This window comes from Numenius arquata, chromosome 9 (genome assembly GCF_964106895.1).
Source record: "Numenius arquata chromosome 9, bNumArq3.hap1.1, whole genome shotgun sequence".
Classification (NCBI taxonomy): Eukaryota; Metazoa; Chordata; class Aves; order Charadriiformes; family Scolopacidae; genus Numenius; species Numenius arquata.
Genome location: NC_133584.1, coordinates 23279529 through 23297891, shown reverse-complemented (window position 1 = coordinate 23297891; position 18363 = coordinate 23279529). Strand labels below are relative to the sequence as shown.

General features: G+C 37.2%; 1 protein-coding gene across 1 annotated transcript in view; it reads right to left on the bottom strand.

The window, feature by feature from the left end:
• Nucleotides 1-643: 643 nt before the first annotated feature.
• The window catches only part of PER2 (period circadian regulator 2), a 42239-nt gene continuing 24519 nt past the window's right edge, over nucleotides 644-18363 (bottom strand). The window contains exons 12-24 of the mRNA XM_074152984.1: nucleotides 17696-17849; nucleotides 17185-17293; nucleotides 16695-16826; nucleotides 15086-15179; nucleotides 14186-14342; nucleotides 13976-14103; nucleotides 12172-12345; nucleotides 11660-11920; nucleotides 8839-9686; nucleotides 6168-6354; nucleotides 5468-5660; nucleotides 4212-4362; nucleotides 644-3124 (exon numbers count right to left, since the gene is read on the bottom strand). Of these exons, the coding sequence (XP_074009085.1) occupies nucleotides 2975-3124; nucleotides 4212-4362; nucleotides 5468-5660; nucleotides 6168-6354; nucleotides 8839-9686; nucleotides 11660-11920; nucleotides 12172-12345; nucleotides 13976-14103; nucleotides 14186-14342; nucleotides 15086-15179; nucleotides 16695-16826; nucleotides 17185-17293; nucleotides 17696-17849 (2738 nt within the window). The 3' untranslated portion in view covers nucleotides 644-2974. The remainder of the gene's footprint in view (nucleotides 3125-4211; nucleotides 4363-5467; nucleotides 5661-6167; nucleotides 6355-8838; nucleotides 9687-11659; nucleotides 11921-12171; nucleotides 12346-13975; nucleotides 14104-14185; nucleotides 14343-15085; nucleotides 15180-16694; nucleotides 16827-17184; nucleotides 17294-17695; nucleotides 17850-18363) is intronic.

Here is an 18363-nt window from a genome sequence, read left to right as displayed (position 1 = left end):
TCTCATAACCCAAGTACCTCCTAAACTGGAGGGGTGGTCCAAAGCAGCATCCCGCTAAACTACAGCATAGCCCATAGTGAGAAAATAGAAATCTTCAAGCCTCTCCACCTTCTCCACTCATCAGAGTATAAAACAAGAATATCACCAGAAGGTACACTACCTTGATGAGTTTCAGCAATCTTCAGAAAACACGACACTTCACACCACGACAAGACTAACAATCACTGTACAAAGCAAATTCAAGGGGCATAACCGTAATTCTCCAGCTCTAAGCTACCAGTACGAAACCACAGAGGGCTGCAGGAGAAAAGGTATCCACAGCTGACATTAAACAAAGTAGAAAGGACAACGTGTGTCTTCTGGTGGTTTTGAACAACAAACACAGAGAACCCAGCTGCATAGCTCTTCCAGGTAGTAAATTTGTAAACGGTTTTCAGAATGACTAGTAAATATAAAGATTCAATCTTCCATTTGGCCACTAAGCTTGTTGCCAGCTTTTCTGGCCTGTAATTTTACTTCACGACAGTCAGCCACAACTGAAATCATAGCTTGCAAGCTCCTCAGTTTGAAATACCAGTTCACATCCTGTCAGTAACGCATATACTTTTGCTTCTTAGATGGAGTAGAGAACAAAAAGGCAACTAAAAATATATCTGTTTTATTTACCAGTTTTCTAAAAAGCAAAGTCATAAAAATTAGTCACAAGTGGCAAAACCAAAATATATTGCACAGTGTACAGAAAACATCGTTGACATGTTGACAAAGTGTCATCACAAATAAGTCATCTTACAACAGTTTGGAAAAATTACAGCTTCAGAATCTTATCTATAAATGGAGGCATGTAGATTTAAAGTTACAGGAAAATATTTTAATACCACCCTGTAAATGCAAACACTTTAAGGATGCAAGATTAAGTCCTTAAGTAAGCACATCCACAAAATGCTCTAAATATACTTTTCTCTTCCTTTCACTAAGTTATGGTTACAAGATGGTCACTTAAAAAAAAAAGAAGAAATGAGAACAAATAATAATAATAAAAAAAACACCAAAAAAAAAAAGCATGCTAAAGCAAAGAAGTTCAAAGTGGTTGAGAAGTCCCTGAAAACAATTTGTATAATTATGATGCACTCCTTTTATATAAAGCTTTTACTTTTCCCAAACCCTGGTCCAATTAAAACTATTTGTGTTTACATGTAAAAATGGAATATATTTAATATGTTGGTATAGCTGCACTGCTCCATTTATGATGAAAACATTTAATACATCGGACTTGAACACCAACATTTTAAAATTTCTCATTCACTTTATATTTACATATATTTAGGTTTGACCTTGCTAAACTATTAAAGACAGGAATCAGATCTTGCTGAGTAGTGCTTCACACTACATTTAAGATACTTATTTTTTTAAATTGTGATTCTACTTGATTCACAAGTTCACACTCTCTGCTACCTGTGGAACCTGTCTTCAATGTGAATTTCCTCATGACACTGTCCAATTAATAACCAATTGCTTTACACAAATTATTTCTTCCACTAAGCAAATACCAGTCACTTCTGCATGTTTTTGGTGTCAGATCTAACTTCACATCCTCTTTGTATGCAAAGAGAAATATTTTTATAGAATGAAAATAACCTTAAATTTCAGTGAATAGAAACGTTATCCTAATAAAAAAAGGAAATGCTTTCCATGAAAAATATTTCAAGACAAACATATCAAAGTCAATTGAATTTCTCCATATGTTTTTCACCCCAAGACCTGCAACTGACATTTAGCAATACTGCAATTAAATGTCCTTTAACGAACCAATACATTAAAGCTGCTCTTTTGTGTTCGCTTCCCACATCCAACATGTATAAACAGCACAAGACGACAGAGTACACATATTCAAGTCAATACAATCTCGGAGGCATTAAAATTAAATCCTTTGCAGCAAAGGATTCCAGCCACACTAAGGTTTTGATTATGCAATTCATATATAGTGAAAGTCAACACTATTCTCAAAATCACTTCTTTTTTTTATAAGAACTATCTTCAAGTGACAAGAGATATCTAATCCTCTCTTGCCACATACAAGTTTGATGTTTGTTTAGCCACACAGGAAAAACTGATGGCTGACCTCCTGACAGAACAAATCAGAAATAAAGGTTAAGGTTATACCAAGCTTCGTCTAACAGTCACTGGAGCATACGCAGTCATCCTCTGTGGTCTTAGTTTTTCAAATCTTTGAGCATAAAGATTTCCTGTGTATAAATTCTCATAAACGATGCTTCAAGGTAATAAACAGTTCATAGTATTGCAGCGTCCATTTAAATAAAAGGCTACAAAGTCATCAGCACTCAACTATACTTTCTCAGACATTCACGTAAGTATTTTTACCCAAGACCGTCTTGCAAAATTAGTTCAACATTTCTCTTAGACAAAAAGGGTTCCTACATTCAAAACTATAGGAAACAAATAAAGAGGATGGGATTAACTGGTATGAGATGGGCAACTGCAAATTGATTTGCTTGAAGGTTACCTCTTCTACTATGCTGGACCACTTCAAATATTAAGAACAATGCTAAAGAGCCACTACGCAGAATTGCTAGAACAATTTGTAACGCTGAATCATTACCAAAAGGAGATTTGAAGAACCGTATGTACGTAAGGGGATTTTCAGTACTCATTAACCCACTCTGCAAAAACCAGTAGGCATCAATGAAAGTTTCTCAAGTTTATAAAGAAATACTTGAGGCGTAAGTGCAAAATATGAGTCTTTCTTGTTTAAAGAAAAGCTATACCATCTTCAACAAGGTCCTTACTGGGAAGAGATTGCCACCATTTAAAACGAGATTCATTCACAAATGACGCTTCTAGAGCAAGAAAAACATATTTGTTTTTATGAACCAGATTCATCTTGCTGGAAACAAGACTAAAACCTTTATGGGTCATTACTGTAGTTTTGAAGCAGCTTTGAAAACAGACTCAAAGGCTATGTTTGTTCTTCACTGACTTGACTCAGGGAAACCAAGTTATTTTCCCCACTGTCTTCAATCATTTCATTAAGGTCCATTTCATGGATTTCTTCATCATATGATGTATAAAAATTGCTCTGAATATTGTCCTCACAAAAGATACATTCCTACAAAGAAAAATATAGAAACACTCGTAAGTCAAAGACAACAAAACCTCTTCCAAACAGTCCATTTGCACGCAATCCCCGATTCCAAGGCAACCATTACATCTGTGCTGCAGCTACCAGATATATTCCAATCCCTGACTTTTCCCCACACAATCTTTTTATATCGTGTAGTAAATCAATACAGGTACTTGAGAACTCTACTGGAAGCAGTTATGTCACAGATCATTTATAATGCTGACATTTTACATGCACTTCCAATCACCTTTTTCTCCATTTGATCGCTAACGCTGCAGTAATATGTTCATGTCAGTTGCAGCACTTAAGAGACTGAAGCCACTGTGCACTTACACAAGTTGGACACTATAGTATTAATGTTGCAGTAAAATTAACATCCGGATTCGGATTCCACTGCAATTCTGTTACACTGACTTTTGTAATACTCCTGTGCAAAGGGAGCCTCTGCATTTGATAACTTACAGGCAAAAAAAAAGAATCTACAAATGATGGAAAGCTTAGGGAAAAGAATGTAATCAGGTAGTTGTGCATGAATAAGTAAAATGCACAGACAACAAATAAAACTACAAGGATGCTTTGGTTTGTTTTGGGTTTTGTTGTTTGGCTTTTTTCTTCTTTTTTTTTGCTTTACAAGCCTTTAATCCACTTAGAGAATCAAGGCAAGAGATGATCCTGCATGAGAAGTCTGATAGAAAAAAAAAAGCAAGAGTGTAGTCCCATTAATTTTGTACTTTCTAGAAAGCACTGGGAATAAATTTTTGGGCACAAAATGGAGATTTTTTTTTTTTATGTAGTGAAGTTTCTGAGTTTGTTGATAAAGGATTTCAGATACACAGAAAATTAGAAACAGGAAGGAAATTTCTTATACTGCATTCACCACTACTTTGACTTTCCCATTGGAAAGAAGACTTATGGTAAACTAAATCAAGCTAGAAACCACTGCAGAGAAGTTTGAATTTTTTTCTCTGCATAATTGACCAAGCTTTCACAGCAACAGGAAAAGTCTAACATAGGTAGCTAATAATTTAAGCACTGTTAGACATGCAAAAGTAACTAACTCATTTAAACTTACAGAATTAGCAACGGTTTTTGGCAGTCCACCTTGCTGGATCCATGGATGAACTTCAATTAGCTCTCTTTTTTGTTCTTCTGTGAATTTTGGCTGTAGTTTCTGCATTTGCTTTAATTTCTGCTTATCTTCTTTTAAAACTGTCTCCAAATCTCTAAAATAAAATGTATTTAGCAAGTGAGCTTCAACTGTGTCTGGGCTTTTTGCCTATATAAGGTTACACAGTCAAATACTAACATTTTTAAAGACTATTTTTGTTCTGGAATGCTAAGCTTACAAATCTTATATTGGAAGAAAATTAAGTGCAGTTATTTCAGCAGCTTTCTGCATTTGCAGACAACTTTAGCACATCTCTGCTGGCTCATTGTCTTTTCAAATCCCATCAGTGAAAACAGTTTTCTTAGACATATTCAGGCAGCATCACTGATGAAACCACCAAGAACTCCAGTTTCCTTCTGCTGCTGCTGCAGTAAGTTCCAAGTTCCCCTTCACTGGGAGGAGAACTCAAAACAGACACTAGATGCACATGAGGTACTAAAGCAGAAATAGTAAGATATGTTTAAGAAAGTCATCTAGAATGGATTAAACTTCAGGATGAGAGGGAGAAATGTAGAATACACTGCTCTGTTTCAGCAGCCAGAGTTATCTCTCCCCCCAATACCTCACCTTGATTCGGAAACTTAATAAAACCCTGCACCACACCAAACATTTAGAAGCTGTAATACCTCTAATAAAAGATGACAATAGAAAGGAAGTTCCAAGAAACCCAGTACTACAGCATACCTAAGAACAGGTTGGTTTTACACTTCTCTTCTTAGGCAACACGCTCTTACAGTGAGCTTAACTCTTTGCCATTGAATGTGGCATCTCAAGGACAAGAGCCAGGGAGTACAGATTTTTCATGCTACAGACCCTCATTAGATCTAAGTGTACTTACCAGGATCTATTAATCAGATTACAGGATTTCTAGGCAAGTAGTTACAAATCACTAACTATAAAACAGCTTTAAAAAACATACAGTTAATTTCAACTCAGGTAATTGATCTAAAAATACAGGTAAGCCTAATCAAATAGTTTTTAGTTTTTAAGAACTTCTTGTATAGTATACTAAAACATTAAGAAAGCATGAACTCTTCTTGACACTGAGCTAAACATTAAAACCAGTTTACTTCTATTGAGACAGAGGTTCATATGTATCTTTCCTTCTGCTCCTCCCAACATATAATACAGTTCATGAAGGACTACGACATTGGAATTACCGTGAAGGTATCTGGTAAGTCATCATAACAGTGTCATCTGTGTTTGCCATCAAAAGCCATATAGGATCCTGAAGGACATATTTAATGAAGTGCTCGCTTTCTTCCATTTCTGCCTTCATTTTGGTTTTATGATGATTTTCTGAAGAATCAATACTCCCAAAGTATTTGCTGGTATGACTAGTTTCACTACTACCTTTAAAAAGAAATTTAAAGTTTCATTATAAATTGTCAAATACATAGAGTAACTGAACACTTCTGAAAACAGAAGATTACACTATTTTATTTCATTTTTTAAACAGAGGGAACTTCCACCCCTAAGTAACTGCATCAGTAGTTTTACAACTCAACTTCTCAAGCTAAGCGTCCATTAAATTTCAAAAGAATAATTAGCTTACTTAAGTTAAAAACTCTGAAATGAAACATGGAGTACTCTATTTTGTCTTCATTATTCTGTCATACCTACATGATATCTTAATAGCTATTTTACACACACTTAAAGAAAGGTTCTATACTGTAAATCAAGCACAATAGAAAAACTTTCGTGTTATGTAATAGAAAAGAAAACAAGAATAAATTATGCAGTGAGGAATAAAAACAATAAAGATTTTTACATTAAGCACTTGATGTTCAAGTGGTTTTTGCAATACCTCACATTCCAACTCTTCTAAAATGCTAGGAGAGTACTCGCTGCCAGTGTTACCTGTTCTGCTCCCTGACATGCCACAGCCATTGGATCCAGACCCCAGAGACTCAGCAGCTGCAGATACCCCACTCCCTGAAGAGGCTGAACCAGTGCCTGAACATGCATCTTCTTGAAGTAAAATGTCAAGCAGGACACTAGACATGGAGAGTGCATCGCTATTTTGAGCGTCCATTGGAGATTCAGCCTAGTGATAAGAAGGGGAGGGCAAAAAAATAAAATTAACAAAAAAAAAAAAAATCAAACCCAAAGCCCAAAGTCAGGCTATTTCATTACTAATCATTTACATTTAGTATTAATCCATTTCCCTTTATATTTCAATATGTTTGCACAGTTATTCAAAGACAGACAACCACCAATAACATATGCCAAGACCAACCGAGGAATAATGAAGTGGACTGATAGACAAGTGATCCTTCAGTAAGATTGATATTTCAAACCAATTTCTCTTTTTAAAAATATATACAGTTTAGTAATTAAGGAAGGTGTTTGCTATTCAGTCTTAACAGCCCATACTGTCCTGAACAAGTCAGAATTTATCCAAGCCACTTCAGGCATACTAGCAGTTTCTCCTACTCTAATCTACCCCAAAGAGATTTGCATCAACAGCCCATCGCTATTCCTACTCTCACTGCATCATGAGAAGGAAGGTGTTCCCGGATGCAAGTCTCCTGGGCAAGATAATGTATTTGTACGCTTTTAAGGGAAAGTGCATTAACTACACTGATTTTGAACATAAGGAAAAACTCACTGCAAGTCAGTTTGAAGATTAAATATTAGAAATGGTTGATAGAACTTAACAAAATACATAACCATGGCAAGAACTAGCTTTTACCTTAACACATTCCTGAACAAATACCCGTATTGTCCTCATTTTCCAGCAAGTGATGAGGAAATTACAGAAAGTTACATTTTTCAGGTTTCTAAAGAATAGGAACTAACAATTTGAAGAAATTCAAAAGAATTTGCCAGCAAAATTGTTACTATTAAGTTTTGTTACCAAGCTGCTTTTAATCCAGCAGAGGCACCTCAGAGCATGCTGTAACTTACAGCTGTCAGAGACGCACTGTTATGCCACAGCACAAGCCACAAGCCCTTAGAGGTACGATTTCAGAGATGTTATGTAGTGCACAGAATTCATTAGTCCAAATATGGCACTGGATGCATATATCCCTGAAAATTTCTCTGTAAGTGGGATTTGCATGACTAGTATGATAGAGAATTTTTTTTAATGAAAATCAATGGATTTATTCTCAAGATCATGAGATAACAGGCAGGTAATAACAGAATGTGATAAGTTTTTGCACTGTATCCATTAAGTTTGGAAGTTGCTACAGAAAAGCAAAGATAACAAAATCCATTTCTCTCTGTTCTCCCTCCATTCACCCCCCCTTAAGTATCTATATAAAGAATATTAGGTCAAATAAATAATCCGGAAACTAACCAGGGAGAAAAGTTTAACATGGAGATCCTAATGTTCGCCACAGTGTGGGGAACAAGCGTTTTCAGAAGTTTTTCCTGCTTCCTCCTTTATAACTTCTAACATAGATAATACACGCTTATGACTCCCTGCACAAAGTCATCTAATCAGCTGCTAGAATCAACACTAATAATGTTTTTTAATGATTACTTACAGTAGTTTAGATCTCAGACATGCCTAAAAGTAAAAACCACCCCTTCCAATGCCTGCTTTCCTTTTATCAGCAGCAAACGCAAGTTCTACTTTGTAACTGCACCATTAGATGCAGAGACCAGTTACAAACCACAGTAGAAGAAAAGCTGGAAGGAGCCAGTCTAAAAGGTTTAGGTTGTAACTCCATCCCATCAGAGACTTAGCATTCACAAAGATACTCTATAGCGCCTTTACAGAACACTAATGTTAGTCTACATATTTATGTCATAGAAACCTTTACGGACATATTACTCCACCTGAGGTTTCTTTAAGGTTATTTGTTAAACTGATTCATCAGATTTGAATGAGCCAGGAAATAAAAAAGCTTGAAGTTACCAAATAGCTCGGGATAGTTTTAGTGCACCAAATAAAACAAAAATAAAGTTACAGCCTGCAATTAATAATTCATTTTTCCTTTACTTTGGTTGCCTGTTTGAAACAAAGATGTGATTTTATTTTAAAACAGCTTCTTTCAGACCACTTATAGGTTACTTCCCCCTCCACACAAATTCACTAGCCCAAAACTTTTTGCTAAAAATTAAGTGCTTATATTATTTTAAATCTATTTAAAGGCTTTCCAATGGGCTTATCCATACTCTTTCTTTTTTAAAAACAAAAAAGTAGAACTGTTTCAGGATATATTTCCAAGCTCCCTAGTGTAACTTCAGAAGAACAACAAGGTGGGTTTAATTTTTACGGGTTAAGACTATTCTAAATGACTGGATTTAATGTTCTATTCAGTCTGCTGAAGTTTGAATGTACGAACTACAATTGTGAGTCCATCTCCTTGGCATTTATTGACCTGTTGCTGTCTATCATTAAAAAATAGGTCCCGTGAGTGGAGAGGATTGAAAACGATGTAGCAGAGACAGGAAAACAGAAGCATGGGGGGAATCCATTTTAGGCATCTCTACATATTAACAACTTCAGATATGTTCAAGAATGTGAACACTTCAAAAAGAAAAACCAAAAACACCCCAAAACCATCAGCATTCTTACCGGTAGGGATCCCTTTCCACTACAGTTATCAGTTGTCATGATTTTGCCTATGGCTCCCTCCTCACTTAAAGTTCCATGTAAACCCACGGGAGGTCCACTTTCAGCAGTTTTTGTGGTTTCTTCTAGCTGTAGAAGATTTAGGGGAGAACTGCACCTGGACTGGAACAGAGGTGGTGAAGCCTGGTCTTGAGGACCTACTGACTGTGGAGTGCAGGAACGGGATGGCTCGTTTCGTGGCTCTGTGACAGGAACCCTTTCACTCTCTGCTGGTGGATTATAATGGAATGGCTGTGTTGGAAAAAACGCCTGTTGTGGGAAAGGGCTGGGTGTAGCAAATGGTGGCTGTGTTGGGAATACTGTCTGTGAAGAGAAAGCGGAATGGGCAGGGAAGTTGGGTTGGCTGTGGTAAAGTGTTTGAGGTAAGTTATTGTTCATCTCTGGGTAGACATAGTTGGGGAGCACAAGAGCTACAACAGGTGTCATGAGGGGTGCAGGGAACTGGGACGGTTGGATAGGGCAAGTATTTCCAGAGTCTGGCAACTGATTAAAACCAGAAAGTGAAGTCTCAGGAGCTGGTGGCACAGTCCCAGCTGCAGGAAAAACAGGAAGTGGATATGCAGGCATAACTGTGGGAAAAGACATTGCTGAATAGCTCGCTTGTGAAGTGTCTGATGGTGACCAAGCAGTAGTATTTAAACCTTGAAGAGGGAACCGATGGGGGAATTTAGTTCCAGAAGTTGTACTGTCTGAAGACTCCTGTGGTTTAATGCGCTTTGATTTCCTGTTCTTTCCACTTTTCTTCCAAGGTTGTTCCATTCCAGAAGTGCCATTTCTTTGTCCACGGCCACCTGCAAAAAAAAAAAACAAACCCAAACAAACAAACAAAAAAACCCCACACACATCAGGAAGGATCTTACTTGCAATCTGATGTATCCCTTTCACCTTGTCATCCCTAGAAGCTGCTCAAAACTGCAGTTCTGGACTTAGCCAACTCAAATGGAAGCATTTGGGAAGGGGTCAGGCCCACTTCTACTTCCAGCACAAGAGCTGAGCTAACTGGGCAACGAAAACCATCCTGACACACCATAGAAGAAAAGAGAGCAGCAGTGGATGAATTCAGGCTCAAACGTGTCACCCAAACAGCATAAAGCTGCAAAACAGTGGCTCCCAGAGAGGGGGGAAGGCAGAAGGAGATAAAGTACACAAAGAAAGTAATTTCCTGAGGGGAAAAAAGCATGCTACCTTTGCAACTTATTTTAGAAGTCTGCACCAAGTGACTCTTCCCAAGGGAAAGGCTGTCAGCTCATCCAATTCGAGACATGAGGAAATCCATAAAATATCTCTCGCAGCCCAAAAGGCCAATCACATCCTGGGCTGCATCAAAAGAAGTGTTGCCAGCAGATCCAGAGAGGTGATTCTGCCACTTTACTCTGCTCTGGTGAGACCTCACCTGGAGTACTGTGTGCAGGTCTGGAGCCCTCAATATAGAAAGGACATGGACCTGATGGAGCGGGTCCAGAGGAGGGCCACCAAAATGATCAGGGGGCTGGAGCACCTCTCCTATGAGGACAGACTGAGGGAGCTGGGGTTGTTCAGCTTGGAGAAAAGGAGGCTCCGGGGAGACCTCATAGCGGCCTTCCAGTACCTGAGGGGGGCCTACAGGAAGGCTGGGGAGGGTCTGTTTACAAAGGCCTGCAGCGACAGGACGAGGGGCAATGGTTTTAAGCTGGAGAAGGGGAGATTTAGATTGGATATTAGGAAAAAATTCTTTACCATGAGGGTGGTGGAACACTGGAACAGGTTGCCCAGGGAGGTGGTTGAGGCCCCTTCCCTTGAGATATTCAAGGTGAAGCTCGACGAGGCCCTGGGCAACCTGGTCTAGTTGGGGGTGTCCCTGCTGACTGCGGGGAGGTCGGACTAGATGACCTTTGGAGGTCCCTTCCGGCCTGGACCAATCTATGAATCTATGAATCTATGAATCTTCTGGCACTAAAATCTGCTCAAATTTTCTCTTTGTCTAAAGCTCATTTATATAGGCTGAAAGCTTATCAAGTGTAAAGAATGCAAGGGGACTAAAGGATTCCAGAACAGGTTTCCTAAATCAAGGACCTGCATAACTATTAAATAAAAAAATGAAAGATAAGAATCTGCAAAAAGAAATGCTTCGCGGTGTCTGACTTCTGTTCCATGTTAAGTCAGGACTGAAATGGGAACAAAGTCAGATCAGTATCAAGCACTTCTGAAAATGCAATCCAGAGTTCCTAATCCTAATAAATAAAACAAATCTCACTATTACGGCTAGTCTGTTCCATTTCCATCCCACTGATAACATTATTAACTTAAACGCAACCAAACAATTATCAGATTACTTCACTGATTACACAATAGCAGAATGAGGAAAAACTGGATGTAAAAGAAAGGGGCTAAAAATAAAACAAAACCACAAACCTGAAAAAAAGACAAATGGAAAGACAGAAGGAAAAGAAAAGCGAGGGAACACAAGCATAGATACAGTAAAGCAAACATGCTAAAGCATGGGTTTTGTCCCTTGAAAACAGATGCATGACAGTTATACTATAATGAACAGATAAAAATCAAAACATTAGTTTCTAAAATGTCAGTTATTAAATTGAAAGCTATATTCTACTCTCAATCTTCAAGCAAGACTTACCAGAAAGAGTTTTTCTATCGACTTTAAAAATAGCATGCAACTGTCACTATTCACAGTGGCCCTACACTATAGCTAAAAATGGAAATGCCCTCTCAACAGGATGTACTTCCTATATAAATACAAGTTTTATCATGAAAACTATTGCCATACCACGTTCACCAGGCCGTCCTTTCGGTTTATCTTGTAAGTAGTAATTGCAATGGGACTGAAAAATATTAAATTTCTTGATTTCTTTAAACTTATTCAAAAAGCTCTGTTCCTCCTTTTGCGTATGCACTGCAAGGACTTCCTTTGTAAGTCCCAGTTTTTTAAATGGCTCCTTTTCTTGATTTATATGCGCAGAGCTAGATGGAGGGGCAAGAAGTTGGCCGTCTAAGAGTTCTGCTCCACTTGGACCATCTTCTATCATTTCTGCAGAAATAGGAGGAAAAAAATAAAGGAAGATGAAGTAAAAAAGGCTTTGTAGATTAAGCTATTACGATTATGTAATAAGTTTGACGTAAGTTTAAGATACAAATTCTGTCCCTATTTATTCCATATCCACAGGAATATTTTAGCTGTAAGAAAATGTAAGTCACAAGCAGGTACTAGCTGTTCACATCTGAAGTTTAAACTTCCTAGCACTCGCCATTTTAGAGAATGTTTATTAGCAAAACTCATACCTAATTCAGGTTGTGTTTTTTTGTCTCCAACGTGAACAATGGTGCTACTGTAGCTGCACTGACTTGTGAGAGAGACAACACTTTCAGGCTTGCCAGGTAGAGCCAAAGATGTCAAGTGAGCACCAACCACTGGGGGACCATTTGATTTACCAGATGCCTTCAACACAGCAGGACCTATTACAAGAAATAAAGTTGTAGTTTACTGAACATAAACAATAGCGAATACAAGTTATATGTTGCTAGGGTTGTAAAACAGTAGAGGCTAAACTGTGCTTGACAAAGCACAAAATGAACTTTATATTTAACTTTATGCATTCCACCAAGAACGTTTTAGGAACACAACGACTTCTCAGCAACCAAATCCAATCCTCTACTTTCACATATAGCCAAACCAAATCTTTTTGATGAAGGACTTTTTGCTCTTTCCTGGTATCCACTTCTTCGCTTTTCTTTCATGGCACAGTTTTAGAAGAAAGTTTCTAGTCTTTTTGCAGCCTAAAATTAAGTCCTACCCAGCTCCCATATTGTTGTACACTAATCTCTGTCATTAGCTGGCAATCCTAACAGCTTTGCTCTGAGCAGCCGCCTATTTAGATTCTCTCACCTGAAAGCTATACACAATAATCCAGCAGAGGTCATACCAGTGCCTCCTAAAACAGCATTAAACCATTCCTTCTCTAATAGGAATACTTGGCATAACACATATTTGACACCTAAAGTTTGCTTTTTTCCTGACTAGAGTACACTGGTGGCTTCGTCATCCTCAGTCATCAGTGCACCAAAAAGCTAGTGAATCCACATCATCTCCTGCCAAGTAGAACTGCACAGACTCCAAATGACAGCAGAAACTGTGTTCTTAATTGCATGATGCTAGTTCCACCATTTCTTCCTCTCTAGTTCTCAAGGCCTTCCAGTTTCTTCTACAGGATGCTTTGTTCCTATGTATACTGATACCTTCCAATTTGATTCTAAAAGCTGCATTAGAACTTCTTCCTGAAGTTCATCAAAAAGAAATATAAACAAGATCATTCCCAAGACCAATTTTTAAGAAACTCCACTAAACACTTCCCCTTCAGCCTCCTATAATGACATGGCTGAATCACTAAGCATCTCATATATGTATAGCTCTTTACCAGTCTCAATTCTTGCACTAACCAAACAGTTATGTTCTTCACTTTATCTCCCCATCCAGACAGGGAGCACATCAAATGCTACATTTAAATCCTAGCAGATCAAGTTAATGTCTTTGCCTACAGCAGAATTTTTAGATAGCTATCCTCAACAATCCCCATCTTTTATTTTCATGGTGGGACATTCCTTTCAAATGGGTTCTTGTGCCTTACACAACACTAAGAGCAGTCCAATGCTGCATTTTACAGTCTTCTGTTCCTTTTCTCTTTTAATGTCCAGAAAGAAGAAATAGAAGTGCGATATGCGTATTTTTGGAGCAACTAATGAGCTGCCAGGTTCTTCAGCTGGTTGTTCCTGCAAGTCCCAACTGTGAAACAAAGTTTTTACGTTTGATAATGATTCAAGTTGTCAAACCCAAAATCCTGCTGTATTTACACTGCTGTACAGTATAAATAAGCTTATCGCATCTACAATCCAGATAGTCAATCAAACACTCAGTATTTTGATTGTAGGGAAGATTTTCACAATAAAACTCAGATCTCCAAACATCCAACACTGAGACAATGGCTGTGATGTCATGCTTAAACTACACTTGTCATTATTCTGCAAAGTAATAATATCCAAATGGCAGCTAGCAAAAACCAATCAAGAAAAAGCTGTGATGTAGAGATACCTCCCAAGGGCTGTATACCATTATCAGCTGTTTTTTGTTCATGAACTCCAGAATTCAGTGATGCAACGCTTGATGAAGCTTCACATTTTCTTTTTGCTGTACCAGGCACATTACAACTCTCCAAGTACCTAAAATACAGTGATTTAACAATATTAGATATGCAAGTCTTAAGTCTAGAGTTCAAGAGTAATTTACACACTGGTTGCTTACCTGATGACACTGTCCAAACAGCTAATCTGTTGATAAGAATATACAGGTTGTTCTTTCCAAGCCAAGTCTTCAGTAGTCACATTTTTAGGAGCAGCTGTTCCTGCAGCATCCTTTCCTGCTACATCTTTCACCTGCCCACCAGGACCACTTTGTTTTTCTGTGAAAAGAGATACGCTATTATGTAATTATGGCATTAAATCCTTGCAAATTCCCCTAAAAGCAACAGTAAAAGTTCTCATTTATACATATTTCTTAACAGGACACAAGTTAACTGCTGTAAAGCAAGTAAGCGGTTTGCACACTAATAGATGAACATTGTGTAAATATTTTCTTGTCTTTATGGATTCTTGGAGGTGTGAAGTTTAGTTACGTTGATGCATATGGATCCAAAGGGAATATATATTATGGCTGTAAGAGAATAAATAACATTAGAGTTGAAACACACTCAGTATGAGGACAACTCTAGTGTCCATAAGTTATAACAAATTATTAGAAGAATAACCTATTAATGGATGCAGAATTTAAATGTCATTAGTAAGATTTTCATTTATCAACTTAAAAATTCCTAAGGTTACAATGCAAACAGGAAAGAAAATATCCAAACCTTTTCCTCCACATAACAGAAAAGATGATGTTTGACTTGTATGAAAACAAGCCACAATTAAGATGCTTCAAAACAACACCTTTAGGACATGCCTTAACTGTTGTTATACCATTATCAATTCAGACATAGCCGAACACAATATTTTCCTGAACACAGCGAACAGAGGACACAATATAATTTGAATTGATGAAAATGCTGTCTTTATGATTGATTAGAACTAAACTAGAAAAAAAATCCCACTGTCATATTATACGAGGCACCAGTGCAATACTTAGATTAACTTGCTAATATCTTACCTGCAAAAGGCTCTCTCTTATATTCCAGTTTTGCTTTGTCTGTGAAAATACGCTGTCCTTTATTTTTGACCTTACGGGCATCTTGACAAACCTCCTGAAAGCAGGTCATTAAAAAGAGTTACTATAAAATTCTGACTAAAACATCATGCCCAGTGATTCCTCCATAAACTAAATCTAACCTCAATGAATCTCTATCTTACAATTAGTCTGATCACGGAAGAAATCCTAATATATGTAATTTTCTTGTGCAGCAGCAGAATTTTGGGAATTAGAAAGAAGAAATATAAAGCATGGTTTTTCTGTACACAACTACTCTAGCTCCCTTCCAACCTAGACAATTCTATGATTCTATGATTCTCTTTTGTTTAATATGATTGAATGACTTAGATAGGAAAATATAAAGATATATTACAAAGATGACTTTGTGGGGAAAAAAACCAAAACAGTATCACTTGGTAAACAAAATATGGCTGCTAAGACTAAGAACTTTTCCTGCTAGAAGTTTAAGCAAGCACTGACAGGATGTTACAGAACTATACTATAACAGTCTTCACTATCTGTGGAAATAGTGAAGGAAAGATAGGTATCTCTTTCCCTCAAAAATAAGGTCTCTTTAAACATTACTTTTCTGCATATCTCTGAAATGTACTAAGTTATCTGTTAAACAAAAAAAAAAATCCAGAGACTTCATCTGCTTAAGCCACTAGTGTTTAAGGACCGAAAGGCAGGAAAGTGACCACCTTGGCAAGCGCTGCAGTCTGCCGTGCTTGATCACAGAAGCGGGCATAAGATTTGGAAGAATTAGCCTATAAGCAATACATGTAAGTAAAGGAAAATTTTGGTTTCTTGAATTAAATGCAACTCAGGGAGCTATGACAAATTTGGAAAGAACAACAGGAAAGCCAAAATGACTAGAGATGTTAAAAGGTACAGTTCCTTTGACTGCAAAAACATTCAGTACATCACTGTCTGTCTGATTTACTTTGCCTATAGAAAAGTTCTGTTAAGCATAGGCATAAATTTAATGCTGCTGTTTTGTTCAAACCAATGGAATTTAAAAAGTTACATATCACTATCAACTAGATGCAGCAATAGCCCAATCTACAGTAAAGTTAAATTTTAAGCTGAAAAAAAATTATTTTATTCCATTTGACATTATATAGTGTATTTTTACAACATACAAAATGATCAAGGTCAAGCTATCACTTGGTAACGCAGGTATTACTGCATTTTTATCCTCTGAGTTTCATTTGGGAAAAGAGTAATTACAGACTTTCCACTCCCCAAAAACACTGTTTCCAAATACCCGGCTGGTTTTCCCAGACATATAACAGACATTAGAATAAGTTAACACACTGTACAGGTTTAAACGCACACTGACTTTCATGCCTATAACTACGCTTCAGTACACTGAGACTTCACATACACCAGAAAAGTTTATTCCCCTAGACAGAAAGGTTTTTCTCCATGTTAAACAAAAAAGAAAGATGACTTTTTCCTTGTACTTTCTTCCATCCTTAATTTGAAAGCGTTATGCCAAAAGTAAAAAAAAACCACTTTTACTAGTTTGTTTTTTGTCACATACTTGAATAAGAAAACCCAAACCTACTGCTTTATCCTTATGAGCATCTTCATTATTATTTCCTGTGCTGTCACTGGAGGATGCCACACTCATTAAGTGCTCATGTGAACCATTGCTACCGAGACTTCCATAGCCGCTGGATCCACTGTTGTGTACAGGCTGTTAACAACAACAAAATATATATACATACACACACACTACTCAGCACATCAGCTTTAAACAAAACTGAAATCATTACCAGTAATTCTATGTGAGGAAAAAAGGATTTATTTTAGCGGGTGGGTGGGTTTTTTTTTTTAGCGAGGACTCCATAGCTGCATGAAATCTTTAAAATACCAACTAGAGCTTTAACATACTTCAGTAAGTCTTGTCTGGTAATCTTGAGTGTAAGTAATTTCCAGGATTGTAGCCAGAAACTCCAGTACACTAGTTGACAGCTAAACAAAACATCACACAAAGATAAATGCCCTTTCTTCAGTGGGAAATGAGAAGGGTAACATTACAGCACATGCTGTACCTGCAATAATAGTCGATATATTTGCTCAGTGATTTCCTGAACACTGGGATGAAGGATTCGATCCTCTGTATAGTTGGGAGCGGCAAAGACGTCTTCATTTAAGGGACCCCTGCATAAGCCAAAAATCACAGCTCATTACAAATGCAAGTACTTCAATCACAGCGAGACCACAACTTTAATTTACTATCTATATATAGTAAGCAGAACCTGATGCTTATTCAATTGCATCTACAACCTTTGAATCTGATAAAATTCATACCCCTAGTCACTTTGAGCATGGCTTCCCTCTGCTGAAGCAACTCTTCACAGTATTAGCAGGATTTGAAGAACTTCAAATTTCTTTTTAAAGCAGTTACTACATCACAAACCCCAAATTTAAAAAGGAAGCAATTAGTATGTGTGACCTTTTTCCCTCCCTGAAATTAAGGATCACTATGTAAACCCAAGGGGAGGGAAAATAAAAATAAATTCAAAAAAATATCTTAAAAGTCCCAACAGTTTATTGACTTACGTCCTAACTTTGTGTCTTCCAATAATAAATGAAACTTTTCGACTCCAAGGATTGATGAAACTGGACCAGCTAGTGTCCATGGTTATATAATCCCCATTTCTAGTGCAAAACCTGATTGGGGAGTAGTCAAAAGGCTGTCCTCCATACTGAAGTACTGTATGAACGATTCAAAAAGGAATTCAGATTAACAGTTGCACAACTCTACTTAATGAGTCACAATTTTACAATGAATTGCAAAGGAGGGAGATGATATTTGAAGGAACAAATACCAGACACATTGATACATTTAGAAATGTTGGGCTACCAGAATAAGGAGATCTTCATAATTTACTGAACTATGTCACGAAAATCACCTTCAGAACACAAGCTAAAAATGACTCAAGAAACAGCTTTACATTTTCAAAGTTTAACAAATCAACATTGCCGGAATAGCTCTTATTTTCTTCTCTATGAAATAATAAAGATTACCATTTAAAGTGTGACAACTTCTATTATTGCATTCCCAAGAAAATTTTCTTTATGTACAAAACGTTCATTTACAGTTAATTTGTTTACAGCAGGCACATATGCTTCATAGCAAACATGAAATTGAGTGATCTCTCATTTTCATCTATTTGCATTAAGAATCAAGTTGTAGAGTAAAGGATTCAGTATTTACTTTCAGAAAA